This window comes from Medicago sativa, chromosome 3 (assembly GCF_051527215.1).
Source record: "Medicago sativa cultivar Bolivia chromosome 3, Bolivia_mono, whole genome shotgun sequence".
Taxonomy (NCBI): Eukaryota; Viridiplantae; Streptophyta; class Magnoliopsida; order Fabales; family Fabaceae; genus Medicago; species Medicago sativa.
In genome coordinates, this window is record NC_140751.1 from 89,216,470 (window position 1) to 89,231,479 (window position 15,010).

Consider the following 15,010-nt stretch of genomic DNA (forward strand, 5'->3'; position numbering starts at 1 on the left):
GATTGTACAAATTACCCAAACAAATAATTAATCGTAGTTTAATTTATGATTTTACATTAGCAAATGAGAAATTCTTTTCTCCCATATCTCCCTTTCTATAAAAACCTAAAAATACTTTTTGATTTTTGGATTTTAGAATTAGCTAGTACCATGTAAACGGTAAATGATAGAAAAGAGAAAAAAGATATGAAATTGTATTTTGTCACAAAAGAAGTTCGAAACATATAAATTACGTATTCAGATTCTAAAATTTGAATGTGTGAAAATGACATTTTTGTTGATCGGTTCTAAAATTCAAAATGTGTAAAAATCTTGAAAAACAGTTATCCAAAATTCAATTGTAATTAAACTGATTGTGCTAATTTTTTTAATTTCTAAATCACATGAAAACACGCTTTGGATTCTAAAATCTTGAAATTGAACGACATTTTTAATAAAACGAGGGATGCAAGAGAGGTAGGGAGAATTTCACTACGAAAAGGTCTTCAGATTTGGGCACAACCTATAGGGTCATACATATAAGTGCATTTAAGTTTTTATATTAGAAAACCAAAAGTACATTTTTTTTTTAAAAGTGCATATTTTTGGCTTTTTTTTTAGAATGGGAGGATAAAAACCATTTAAATTTTTATAAGATTAGATTAGATAATAGAATGGAGTGAATATGCAAATTCATTCTCGAAGTTTGAAGCATCATTCAAAATAGTCGATAGTTTTTTTCTTTCTTTCTACAAATTAACAAATTCATCTCTTAAATTGTTGTCGTCAACATAATTCCTCCTTTAACCTTTATTGTTAAAAATCATGATTTTACAAGTTAACTATAAATATGCTGCATTTCAATGTTAATCGAGCAAAACACTTGCTTGGTCACAACTTTAAATATAAGTAATTTCCACACACATACATAAAAATATATATATCAATTGATTATTTAAAAATTATACATAACTTAATTCATTCTTCTTTTATTTTTTTTATCACTTATGTGTGCCTAAATTATTTTAAACTTCAGAAGCTGATGTGAAATTCCACTATTGTTGTTATTCATGCTATTGTGACATCTTTCTTATCTCTAGTTGTATGTATGGCCAGGGCCGGCCCATAGCCCGTCGAGGCTGGGCTATGTCACCGGGCCTCCAATTTTTTGGTGCCCAAAATATATATTTTTTTATATGTAAAACACAGAAATAATGGTTATATATCTATTAAAAGCAAACATATTCAATTCGTTCAATGTGCTGCAGTGACGCAGTTTGTTTTTGTTGAGTCTGTTTTTTAATAATTTTTTTAAAATGACTTATTTATTTGTTTTGGGGCCCTGAATTTAATTTTTTTTTCATCCCTTATAAAACTAAAATTGGGCCTATGAATTTGTTAAGACGGCCCTGTGTATGGCATTGTGTGCGACTCTGCTGCTACACCTCTTTCCCATTTCTAAAAAACTTTGACAAGGAAACATGTCTTTTATTCTTTCTAATGTAAATTTTTCATCTCCCTCTACATATACACGACTTCTTTTAATTTTAGAAGCTTTTAAAGCACCTGACTCTTACATTTTTTGTTGCAGTCAGAGAAGCTCGATTATGAGAGACTATCACACTCAAGTTGAGGAGCACAACTATGTAATATGCAAGCTTATGCTAAACAGATAAACAACAATGAAGTAAGAGTGCATGATTCAAGAAGACTGATTTGAAGTACTATTTGATCTGCATGATCAATTCAAATGTCTCCTAGTCTTGCCTCTAACTTATATATGTGATACTTGAATGAATGAAAATTGATTTCAATTGCCATTATATATAGGACATCATACATGAATTCCCTCTCAATCTAGATCCTCTGTAATAAGCATCTTTTATTTGAAGAATTAAAATATCGACTATGTTGCGAATTCGATGAGAAAACACACCAATAACAAGACTTGATGTGTGGAGCAAGGGATAATTAAGCAACCAAAATCAAAGTGTATGAAACAGTTATAATCACAAGCCAAAAGTAGAAAACAACAGCGAGAGAAAAGGAAGAGAGAACACAAAGAATTTGTTGACCCAGTTCGGTCCAAATTGACCTAGTCTGAGGTAGAGAGCAGCCCTCCGTTCCACTATATGATGAGTAACGTTACAAAAGAGATATCAATGGGTTACAAGAATAAGTCTCCCGCCTAATTCTACCCAAATCTTAGCCTCTTCCCGTAACCAAGAGACTCAATCCTAATAGTGTTTCCCAAGGTGAATCAACCCTCAAACTCTAGTGTTTGTTCCAAAGAGACAAACTCTATACAAACCCTAGTTTTGTTTTTGCCATTCTAAACCCTTGTTTCAGCCCCCTCTATCTCCAGGTTTACTCTGATACAAAGCCTATATTTATAGTAAAAGAATCTCTCATAAATTGGAACAAAATCAGGCCCAAAAATACGTTTTATTTTTTTGAATCTGAGCAAAATCGTACTCCGATTTTGCCAGATCGTGCTCCGATTTTTTACGAATGAAAGTACAAATTCTGGTCCCAAAAATCATACTCCGATTTCTCCAAATCGGGCTCCGATTTGACAGCATCAGCAAACTTCAATTTCTCCAATTTTGAGTCACTTTCACAACAATCTCCACCTTGACTCCAAATTAGTGATGATGCCAAACCATCAACCACCATGCTGCTCTTTCCCTTGTTCCCACTACACCAAGTAGCTCCACAAGTTTACACCCTAATCCCTTCAGCCATCGGAATGTCTTCCGCCTTCTCGAAGGTACTTGCAGTCCAACTACGCTAGGAATTTTACGTAGTTCCACAAGCCTTTACCTCAACCTCTTCAGCCATCGGAACGTCTTCCGTCTTCTCGAAGAGTCGTTGCAGTCCAACTACACTAGGAGTTTTAGGTAGTTCCACAAGCATTCACCATGACATCTTCAACACAGGACATCTCCCGCTTCCTTGAAGGTCTCCTTGCATCCAATCACCCTTGGCCTTTTTTTAGGGTAATCCCGCAAGCTGTGCTATACATTCTTCAACCTCCGGAATGCCTTCCGTCTTCATGAAGAAATCCCTTGCTCACCATAGAGCATAGCACCCAAGGTCCTCCATAGTCGTACCATTATCGGTGTGTTCAACTCCACCTCAAGCTGAGCGTACTCTACCTCAACTAGCAAATGTGTACATCCCACTATGTCTTCAACCTTGAAACTCCACCTCAACAGATGGATCATGAGTATTGTTGCCTCCACCTCTCTAGACTGATCATGAGTATTCTTACCACCGCCTCTCCAGGCTAATGTTGAGTGTTTAACGTCTCTCGAGACGACCACCGCTCCACTAGGCATCAATCCCAAGGTGAGACACATCACCTTCTTCATCCTCCAAACAACACCACACCATCAGAGCACCTGAATCCTCATAACCCTCAGAGACAATTTGTGCGGAGTTACCATTAATCTCTGGACAATCCTTCATGATGTGACCCATCTTGTGACAGTTAAAGCATTCAAACTTTGACTTTTTACCACTCTTTCTTCGGTTACCTCTACCTCCACCATTCCCTCTTGAGACACTTAGGCCTTCACCGTTTTCATGAATTCTCAAGTCCTTGGACTTGGTCAACTCCTTGGTTCTCAAAGCCGCTTGAACTTCTTCCAAGGTAACAGTGCCTTCTTTGCCATAGAGCATGGTATCTTTGAACGATTCATAAGATTTCGGTAGAGCACACAACAAGAGTATAGCTTTATCTTCATCCTCAAGTTGCACCTCAATATTCTTCAAGTCATCAAGGATTTTGTTGAACTCCGTAAGTTGCTCCATGATGGCCTTTGACTCTACCATCCTGAATGAGTAGAGTTGTTGCTTTAGGAATTGCCGATGAGCCAAAGACTTTGTCATATACAAAGATTCCAACTTTGCCCACATTGATGTCGCGGTTGGTTCCTTTGCTACTTCTCTCAAAACTTTATCTCCGAGGCACAAGACAATGGCACTCCTGGCCTTATCCACCATCTCGGTCTTCTCCGCTCGTGACATGGTGACCGGTAACGAACCTTCACCCTTCAAAGCTTTCTCACACTTCTGCTGTATTAACACCGCTTCCATCTTTACCTTCCATAACCCAAAATCATTATCTCCGGTAAACTTCTCAATATCCCACTTCGAACCCATGGTACTTGATTATCCTTTGACCCTTGCCCCACGGTGGGCGCTAATTGTTGCGAATTCGATGAGAAAACACACCAATAACAAAACTTGATGTGTGGAGCAATGGATAATTAAGCAACCAAAATCAAAGTGTATGGAACAGTTATAATCACAAGCCAAAAGTAGAAAACAACAGCGAGAGAAAAGGAAGAGAGAACACAAAGAATTTGTTGACCCAGTTCGGTCCAAATTGACCTAGTCTGGGGGAGAGAGCAGCCCTCCGTTCCACTATATGATGAGTAACGTTACAAAAGAGATATCAATGGGTTACAAGAATAAGTCTCCCGCCTAATTCTACCCAAATCCCAGCCTCTTCCCGTAACCAAGAGACTCAATCCTAATATTGTTTCCCAAGGTGAATCAACCCTCAAACCCTAGTTTTGTTGTTGCCATTCTAAACCCTTGTTTCAGCCCCCTCTATCTCCAGGTTTACTCTGATACAAAGCCTATATTTATAGTAAAAGAATCTCTCATAAATTGGAACAAAATCAGGCCCAAAAATACGTTTTATTTTTCTGAATCTGAGCAAAATCGTACTCCGATTTTGCCAGATCGTGCTCCGATTTTTTACGAATGAAAGTACCAATTCTGGTCCCAAAAATCATACTCCGATTTCTCCAAATCGGACTCCGATTTGACAGCATCAGCAAACTTCAATTTCTCCAATTTTGAGTCACTTTCACAACAGACTATATCGGAATAAATTGGCAACATTTTACAGTGCCGCACAAATTGGCAGCATCACAACTAAGAGGCACTGTCAATGCATCAGGGTGCTTCCATATACAATTAACAACCTGTTTTGTAGTTCCATAAGCTGAATTGTCAGATAGAACTATTGTTATTATACCTAGTTAATGATGTTGCAGAATAATGAATTTCCTCTAACTCATAATTAATATTTGATCAAGTGAGGCTTAGAATTGGAAGAAATTGAAAAGTGAGCTTCACTCATTCTAGAAGTGTTTCCAAAGCAGATATCAAGTTATCAACTATGCCATGATCTAATAAATTTTACCAACTTTAGACTCTTTCCGCGTATGTGGAATGGTCTTGATGCATAAGAATGCATTAAGAGTTCAGGTTCAAACTATATATTCTCACATATAGTCGGCCTGAATCAAAATTTAGAGAACAATTACAGGTTCATAAAAATTCACACACATATAAAAATATCAAAAGAAAAATGCAGATTTAAGGCCAAGGTAATAAAGAAGCACTAGACAGTCCCTTTCTAGTCTCTCCATCAAAGCATCAAAGCACCAAAGCATTGTTTAATTTTGTTGCTTCTCGACTCACAAAAAGTTACTAGCAATTGATCATCCTCAGAAATATAATGAACACGGTATAATTGAGTCCAAGACTCTTTAATTACATATTCCTTCATAACCCAAACATCCAAAAACATATCTCTCCACTTGCAAAGATGCACAAGCAATCCCTTAACATCCCCAACATGCAACAATCCTTCAAATCAAGTCGCGAAAGCTTTTGATATGACTCGTTTCCCAAATTAAGAGAAACAATGACGGGAAAAGAGCTGCAACTCGAAACATCATATGTCAACCAATTAATAGTGCCACTCAAAAATACTCCCGGTCGATGAATGCAACCAGAATATGGGAAGTCCATGATCCTCCTCCAATAACCAGTGTCCAAAGTATGAACATTAACTTCATTTTTTTTTGTCTTAAAAGACAGAAATAGCAACAACCTTATAATAATCATTGAAATGATCATACCCAAAGCTAAGGGACGAGTATGGCTTGTCCGTTTATTTTGCAAAGGAGGTAATGGATTGTATCTTCTAATGGAAGGGTTCCAAAAAAAGCAAAACATTTAGCTATGGTGAAACAGAGGATACCGTGGCAAGAGCAAATTTTCAAATCTTTAAGGTATATACTAATACAACCATTGAAGGTAATTGGGCATTTGAGTTGAGTCTGTGATGCTGCTAGAGTTGATTGGAGAATCCCAATGAAGCAGTTTACCTGAGTAGTCCATTCTGCTTACGATTATAGTATAACTGAAACAACTACAAAAGTTTCACAGAAAAATCTTAGCTTAATTGTAGTTTTAGTCCACTATTTTCATAATTTTGTGAAATTAGGTCTTCATTTTCAAAATTTGATAGTTCTAAACTATAGTGATATGACATGTGTTGAATAGAGTTTTTAAAATAAGTCTAAAATTGTCATATTTTATAACAGGGTGACTCACTCGACAAAATTGAAAAGAAAAAAATTTACCAAAATTACAATTAAGTTCATAATAATTTGATTTGATACTTTGTTTCGGTAAAATTAAAGATCCAAATCACCAAAACTTTTTCTTTATAAAAAATAGAGAATAATCTGATATAATTATTATTCTTTTATTTTACATATACAATATAATTAAGAATATGGTATCTTTTAAGGTCTTTGAATTTTTTTTTTCGAGATACTCCTTAACATTTCTCAATGATTAATAATCTCATCCTTATTAAGGTATTAAAGATTTACTTCTATATGTGTTTTTCAATGGGAAATGCCAAGGACACTTGTTAAAAAGCTAAAAAAAAGTTTATCTTGAAAAATGATATGATCAATGCATTGAAATTTTAAAAATGAATTTTTTCTACACAAAATTTATAATACTCCCTCCGTTTTAAAATGAGTGTCGTTTTAGCTAAAAAAATTTGTATGAAAATGAATGTCACTTTCAATTTCCAATGCAATAATAACTTTTTCTTTTCAATTGTACCTTCAATTAATACTATGTTACAATACTTCCAAAATATTATTTTTTTCTTTAATGAAAAACAAACCAATAGTTTATTAGGATAATTTGGTAAAATTGCTATGACATTTGACTACTTTATTCCATTCCTTAATATGTGTGCAATTGGCTAAAGCGACACTCATTTTGAAACGGAGGGAGTATATTTTTATTTTTGAGTTCTTAACTAGTGTCCTAAGAGCATCTACAATGGAGACCCTCAATTTGAAGGTCTTAAACGGGTCCCACATGTACACATAATTTTTTTTTATTTTTTAATAACAGTACCTAATAGGTACTCATTCACCCCAATGGAGACCTTCTTGCAAAAAGTCTAAATGGGTCCCACAACTAACTCTTTATCATTTACATTCCACCACTAACATATTATTTTAATAAAAAAAGTGTGTTGGAACCACTAAAAGATGGGGGTCTTAACTTAGATCCTGAGTCTTAGAAGACCCTCAAAAAAATTTCCCACAAGAGTACCTATTAGGTACTAGGTCTTAAATGGTGAAGACCTCACCATTGTGGATGCTCTAAGGTCCGCTTAGTGTAACCATTTTTCAATATTTATTTTGAAAGAGTAAGGATAATTATGACAACTTTTGGGTACCTTTCCATTTTAACGGTGCTGGCTGATGTTGGGATGCCATGTGTAGTATGTTCCAGAAAGAAGCAGCATAACATTAGTTAAAATAACATCGGACACAAAATCATGTCTGTCTTTGTAAAAATGTTGGACTAACCAAATTTCACTATACTACAATGGAATATGATCGTGATTTTGAAGAAAAGTTGGTAAGAGAAGAAGGAAACAAAAAAAACTACTACTATGTTTTAAAGTCCAAAATTGGAGAAGGTTCTTTTTCCACAGTGTGGAAAGCAGAACAAAGACCAAGTGGTGAAGATGTTGCGGTGAAGCAAGTCTTTCTCTCTAAACTCAATCCTCGCCTCAAAGCTTCCTTGGACTGTGAGATCAATTTTTTGTCTTCTGTTAATCATCCTAATATTGTTCACCTTCTTCACTTCTTCCAGGTTATAGTCAATGTTCTCTCTTTTTCCTAGCTACTTTTTTGTTTAAATATGGTTAATCACTTTTTTGTTAGTTATTTAGGGTAATGGATGTGTTTACTTGGTCCTTGAGTTTTGTGCTGGAGGGAATCTAGCTTCTTATATTCGATGCCATGGAAGAGTTCATCAACTAACCGCCAGAAGATTCATGAAGCAACTTGGTAGTAGTAGTTTTTATCTTCATCCTTTGTTAGTATGTTTAAAATTCAAATATTAGAGTTATGGTATTTACTGTTTTGTAGTTTTGAATACTAGCTAGTTTCGCAATTAATACTGATTGAATGAATTATGTTATGTAGGCTCTGGTTTAAAAGTACTACACTCTCATGGCATCATTCATAGAGACTTGAAACCCGAGGTAAAACTCAAATCTGTGTTTTCCGGATTGATTTGGACATTGAACAATCTAGATTTCAATACAGATTTTACATTTTTTTTTTAATATAATAGAATACCAAGTTTGCAATCAGTACCATCCGATCTTGAACAGACGATCCAGATGTTGCTGACTGTATGCAGTCACGGGGTTGTGACAACACTATACTTTTGTCTTTTAACAGTGAAAAACATGAGCTCTTTATGTTACTGATAGTGAATTATTTACCTGAAACTTTTGTCTGAATTGGCTGCTATTGTTGCGGAATCAGAACATTTTGCTATCAAGCCATGGTGCCGATGCAGTGCTGAAGATAGCTGATTTTGGTCTCTCAAGGTAGTGTATAAGTTAAGGGCGATGAATGTGAAGTGTAAGATAATTTACTTATTTATTTTGATGCTACTACTCTTACTAACTTGACATCGTTTTTGCCTTGCATACAATGTGAGAACTGTCCGCCCAGGTGAGTATGTTGAGACAGTTTGTGGAACTCCATTGTACATGGCTCCTGAAGTTCTTCAGTTCCAGAGATATGATCACAAGGTATCAATTCTCCTTACTGTTGCTTTCTGTTGCGTTTTGTATATTCAACAAGTTCAAGTGGCAACATAAGATGGTTTTGTTCTCTTTCTGTATATACCAAGCTGTGGTATGGACTCACAAACAAGCGAGTAAAAGGACATCTCTTGCGCTCAGAAACTAAACATGCTTGATTTCATTGCAAATGTTCTGATTTTTCGCTTGTGTGCACAACAAAACATCATAATCATTTTGCTCACATTCTTGTGAATCTCAGACTTGTGACCGTTTGTTTCCATTCCAGATTTTCGTAGTCATATATTAGGTTGCTGGCAAAAACTCATTGACACTTTTAACATTAATTACCTTGGTTTACTCATATTTACTTGATAATTACAGGCAGATATGTGGAGTGTTGGGGCCATGCTTTTTGAGCTTCTAAATGGTTATCCACCTTTTAACGGCAGAAATAATGTTCAGGTAATACATGACTTTGAATAACAAATATTCAAAAATTTCAACCTAGGACTACTGCTGATATTAAAAATGCTGATTTCAGGTGTTGAAAAACATCAGATCATGTACCTGTCTTCCATTTTCTCAATCGATTCTTTATGGATTGGATTCTGCCTGTCTTGATATTTGTAAAAGACTACTGTGCTTAAATCCAGGTTTGGCATTTATACTTCAGCGCACACACTCACATTTCTATTCAATCAACTACTTGTGGAAATGTAATTATATCTGAAGTGTGTAGTATTTCCACCTTGTTGCAGTTGAGCGCCTCTCTTTTGATGAATTTTATTTCCATAGCTTTCTGCGAGGAAAATCACTGGGACCTTGACAGCAATCCCCTGGTTTTATTATTTCCTTAGCTTTGTAGAGGACTTAACTTGCTAATGACTGGTTGGTTGTGAGTAGTAGTAGCAGTAGGAATGGTTTCAGCCACAATAGCATGGATGAGGATCAGAGTGAGGATTTTTAATTCCACTTTTGAGAAGTCTCTGTGTGTATATATATAATATGTCACGAAAGATGCTTGTGTTGTTTTGATTCTTCATGCCTTGTTTAAGGGTGCAATGTAATTGACATTCACCCTATTTTTATGTATGTATATCCTTCATGTACTTTATGTATATTTCACTGCTCCTATTGATCCTATGTACTTCATTAAATAACCAAATACTTGATGCATATGTTGGTGCATCAATAAAAACTGAGAACTAATGCGGTACATGTTCACCTTAACAACAAGACTATGGGTGATTATATTAGTTTGTCTATTAAAAAACCAATAAATATTTAAATGAAACTATATTCAATGATAATAAGTTTGATCAGAAGTAATAAAACATTTTTTTTGTTGCTTTATATCAGAAAACATAACACACAATTTTATTTCAGTTTTTATAAATCAAATTTGAAGATCATTTAAACACAACTGTACAAACACTCACCTAGACAGTACATCATATTGTTTGAAGTAATGCTGTAAACTCCAGCAACAACGGTTACCATACAGAACACAGTGTAGATAAGCTTTCAAATCCACTAATACACACAAGACTAGCTAATCACTCCAAGCTTTCTTGATTGACACACTTCACAACCATGGTCATTGGTCGACTTGAGATGCACATATTGTTGTTATGTTTAGAAAAAAGGGATGTCATTCTCTCGAAAATGCAAAGTTTTGATCCCGTATTTCATACTTATAACTGTATAATAATGTTGCTATTACTATAAATACATACATGGCTCACAAATCGTCCTTCTGAAGAAGAGTATTGCCATACGATGTATTTTTCTTACATACAAAATTTCTATATCATGTACAGCTACTCGAAGACAACCGGAGACTGAGAGAAAGCACAACAAGAAAACCACACAAAATTGTAATGAAATAACCAATGAAAGTAGTGTTGAAATTTGAGGCCTAACTCATCTTTACAAAACCGGCTTGCAAGGTGAGGATTACCTCCTCTTTATATACTCTTCTCTAGAGTCTTGTCTATCCGATGTGGGACTTGGGTTTTTCCCAATACACCCCCCTCACGCCCAGCACTCTTTGGGCTTGGTGCGTGATTAGGTTTAGGCGGCCCTTGAATTCGACAAGCTCTGATACCATGTGTATCGAGTAAAATCATCAACGAAAATTACATAGTACTGAAACTTTTGAGAGGAAATTGTGGGGGCTGGTCCCCACAAATCACTGTGAATTTTTTCTAAAGGAAAATGTGAAGTTGAATTTGATTTATTAAATGGAAGTTTACAACGTTTTCCAAATTGACAACTAGTACATAAAGTATTTTTTGTTAACCAATTTGAAACGTTGATGACTTTCTTATTGTCTAAAGTTTGCAAAAATTTAATATTTGGGTGTCCTAAGCGAGCATGCCATATCTCAGGAGATGCTTCTTTAATAGTAGAAAGAGCTTCAAAAGTTTCCCCCTTTAGAGCATAGAGGTTTCCTTGTTTAAGTCCTTCGGCTAAGATCCTTTGTTTTTGATCCTTAATAACAAAACCATTAGAGTTAAATTCAAAAATACAATCATTATCATTAGTAAGTTGACTCACTGATAATAAGTTCTTTTTAAGATTAGGCACTACCAAAGTATTGTTTAGATGAAGCTTACCTTGTGTAGTTTTAAGAAAAATTTTACCTTTATGGCTAATAGGTAAAGCTTGCCCATTTCCAACAAAAACTTTGTCAGTGCCAAAATAAGGTTTAAGGTTTTTGAAGTTACCTCCTTGGTTTGTCATGTGAGTGCTTGCTCCCGAGTCAACGTAGAAATTCTGATCATTATCATCATTCAGGTACAATGATGTTAATGCTTCTTGGGAGCTTTCCTCTACATTACTATATTCATACCTGTAATAGCACTTGGTGGCAATGTGGTTTGTTCTACCACAAATTTGGCAAGCTTCCTTGTTTTGTTGCTTTGGTGGTGCTTTCCAATTGGTGTTGGAATTTGGTGGAAATCTTGAGTTAGAGGCTTGAAAGTTGTGACTTTTATTTGGACGGCTTTGATTATAATTATGTGAGGCACGTCCTCTAAAGTTTCCTCTGCCTCCACGCATATTCCTTCCTTTTCCTCTAAAACTAAAGAAAGCTTGATTTTGATCAATGGATGGCTTTTCTTCAGCAAGATAAACCTGTTCAAAATTTTGCAATGACATAATAAATTGATTAAATGAAGGATATGGAGGTTTTGATAAAACCGCAATGCGAAATTCCTTGTACTTGTTTCCAAGTCCTTTTGAAATTTGAAAAACTTTGTCGACATCCGAAAGTGGCTTTCCGATGGCTGAGAGTTTGTCACACAATTCCTTGAATTTTCTGATGTATTCATCCAAGGATAGACTCCCCTTTGTTATAGCATAGAGACTATCTTTTAGTTGGGCTTCACCATCTTCGGTGTTGGGCAACAGCTGTTCATGGAGTGAACTCCAAATGTAGTGGGCTGTATCCCCTCCAAGGATCATGCTAAGAGTCTCCTCTTTCATGTTTGCAAGGAGCCATGAGGTGAGCAATCCATCATTCAATATCCATTGTTCTGCATTTGGATTTTTTGTTTTGGTTCCAGATGAATCAGTGATCTCATCATCTGGTTTGGAAGTGCTAGTAATATGGTGTTCAAGGCCTAAACTTCTAATCAAAGGTAACATTTGGGATTTCCAGAGAAGGAAATTTGAGGTAGAAAGTTTGATAGAAACAAGGCTTGAACATTGGTGAAATGATTGAACAGTGAGTTTAGGTTCAGCAGCGGAAGATGAAGATGCAACTGATACCATGTTGAAATTTGAGGCCTAACTCATCTTTACAAAACCGGCTTGCAAGGTGAGGATTACCTCCTCTTTATATACTCTTCTCTAGAGTCTTGTCTATCCGATGTGGGACTTGGGTTTTTCCCAATAAGTAGTAGCTATCTCTGGCCATTGAATTTTCTTTAGATCTTTTTATTGTTAACAAAGTAAGATAATAATAACGGAGGCACCATAATAGCTATCACAAGCAACATAATACAAACATATTTTAGTAACAAAGAAGGATAATGGTTGCAGCAGCAGCATGTGTTAACAATTGGAATATCACAGGCTCCTTTTTGCCAACATAATACTCCGATAACAAGCAGTCAAGCACAACCAAACAACTCGACGATAGGAGCATAATTTCAAGCAGAAACAGGCTACATAAATTCCAGTTTAGAAATACAAAATAAGGAAAGCCGTCTACCATATTAATTTACACAAGCCACCATTTATTTGACTTTTCTATTCAGATAGCAACAATCTTTGAAGTTCGGACAATATTATATATGAAATACCATTTTATGAATCGTTTCATGATTTGAATTCACAACCAAACTCTTCGTTAATCCATTGTTGAAGATCAAGGGATTCTAACAACAAATAGTACGAACAATTCTCACTTTCAATGCAATAAAGCAAACTAAAATGAAAACCATCCAAACAAAATAATTATCTAGCCACAATGGCAGTCCAACCTAAAATTGGAACATACTACTAAAGACCAACGAATTCAATGGAGGCATATTATTAGAATAGAAATTAATGAAAACCAATGATATCTAGATAATTAAAATGAGAAAGTTTACATCCCAGAGACATCCTTGGGCAGGTGGATAATTTTTCTATAATTTCATGCTGAGGTGAGACGAAACGCATTCAATAGCTGAAATTGGGCATTCCAAATCTTTGGATAAGCTGAGTTCAATCCCCTGTCAAAGGGATAAAAAATAACATTCATTATAATATACATAAAAAAAAAAAAAAAAACAAGAAGCAAAATAAAAACATACTAATCCACAAACCTTTCTTATGAAAAGAATTTGGAGCTTGGGACAATTCAGAAGCAATTCTACTATACCATCCCAACCGTGAAAGAATTTATAAAAAAACCATAGTTTAATGTGAATTAAGTTTTGAAACACTGGAATACTTTTGATGGCAGCCCCTGATCTCACGAATGTGCATAGAAACTCAACATTATACATCGCAGTAAATGGAACATCTTTTGAACAGATATTGGCTCTAACCAACTTAGACAAGGACAAGGATTTAAAGTCTTTTGCTTCTTCATTGTTTTCATCATAATAATTATAAGAAGTCTACAAATCTTGTAGAAGGGGACAAGCATTAAGAAGTTTCATGAAATCATTCTTATTTTTAAAACTAACATATTTGAAATGTAGGGTTTTGAGCGATGGAAGATCAACACACAAATTATCAGATTGAATTTGTAACAACTTGAGTTTCAGAATAACAAGGCTTCGGGAGATGAGAATACCAGGATTCAGGGTGATGGAATATTTCAGAATGAGAACAAACTTCTCGGCATGTCGCAGTCTCGGGGCGGCGGCTTCTACCCATGCAGATACGTTGGACTCGGAGGGACTATTAAATTACGTATTCACATTCTAAAATTTGAATGTGTGAAAATGACATTTTTGTTGGTCGGGTTCTAAAATTCAAAATGTGTAAAAATCTTGAAAAACATTTAGCCAAAATTTAATTGTAATTAAACTGATTGTGCTAATTTTTTCAATTTCTAAGGGTGTGTTTGTTTCAAGTTATATTTGTAGATTTCGGGGAATAAAATCATAAAAATGCATATGCCTAGGTTTGTTACAAGTTTACTAAATTTTATTCCCGGGTATAAAATGTTCCTGGGAATAGAAAAGTTTTCCCAAAGAAAATGGTGGGAATAAAGTTCCCATGGAGATGGGAATAAAATTATATGTAATTACCTATTATATACCCTATTTTTAAGGTTCCTTGTAATATTATAATGTTAACCAAATATCTTTTTTTTAAATACCCTATATTATAATGTTACCCTTGTAATATTATAATTGTGCTAATTTTTTCAATTTCTAAATCACATGAAAACACGCTTTGGATTCTAACATCTTTGAAATTGAACGACATTTTTAGTAAAACGAGCGATGCAAGAGAGGTAGGGAGAATTTCACTACGAAAAGGCCTTCAATAGTTGTGAGATTTGGGCACAACATATAGGGTCATACATATAAGTGCATTTAAGTTTTTATATTAGAAAACCAAAAGTACAATTTT

General features: G+C 35.1%; 1 protein-coding gene across 2 annotated transcripts; it reads left to right on the top strand.

Annotated features, from left to right (window-relative positions):
- The first annotated feature begins 7,666 nt into the window (after positions 1-7,666).
- On the top strand, positions 7,667-10,127 carry LOC146941652 (protein kinase family protein). Of its 2 annotated transcripts, none has more exons than XM_085755475.1 (8): positions 7,667-7,980; positions 8,060-8,177; positions 8,316-8,374; positions 8,664-8,728; positions 8,842-8,935; positions 9,311-9,391; positions 9,471-9,582; positions 9,669-10,127. In XM_085755475.1, exons 1-8 carry the CDS (start codon positions 7,711-7,713, stop codon positions 9,689-9,691), a joined length of 822 nt encoding a protein of 273 aa, XP_085611601.1. In that variant the 5' UTR covers positions 7,667-7,710; the 3' UTR covers positions 9,692-10,127. The 2 variants fall into 2 exon arrangements, with proteins under 2 accessions (XP_085611601.1, XP_085611600.1); XM_085755474.1 differs by having other exon boundaries at positions 9,688-10,127.
- The last annotated feature ends 4,883 nt before the right edge of the window (positions 10,128-15,010 follow it).

What these genes read in the sequence shown, in the direction of transcription:
- LOC146941652 (XM_085755474.1), top strand. Translation starts at nt 7,711, where the DNA reads ATGGAATATGATCGTGATTTTGAAGAAAAGTTGGTAAGAGAAGAAGGA. An exon ending in ACCTTCTTCACTTCTTCCAG is followed by an intron (nt 7,981 to 8,059) that starts GTTATAGTCAAT and finishes TTAGTTATTTAG; the next exon opens with GGTAATGGATGTGTTTACTT. An exon ending in ACTACTGTGCTTAAATCCAG is followed by an intron (nt 9,583 to 9,687) that starts GTTTGGCATTTA and finishes ACCTTGTTGCAG; the next exon opens with TTGAGCGCCTCTCTTTTGAT.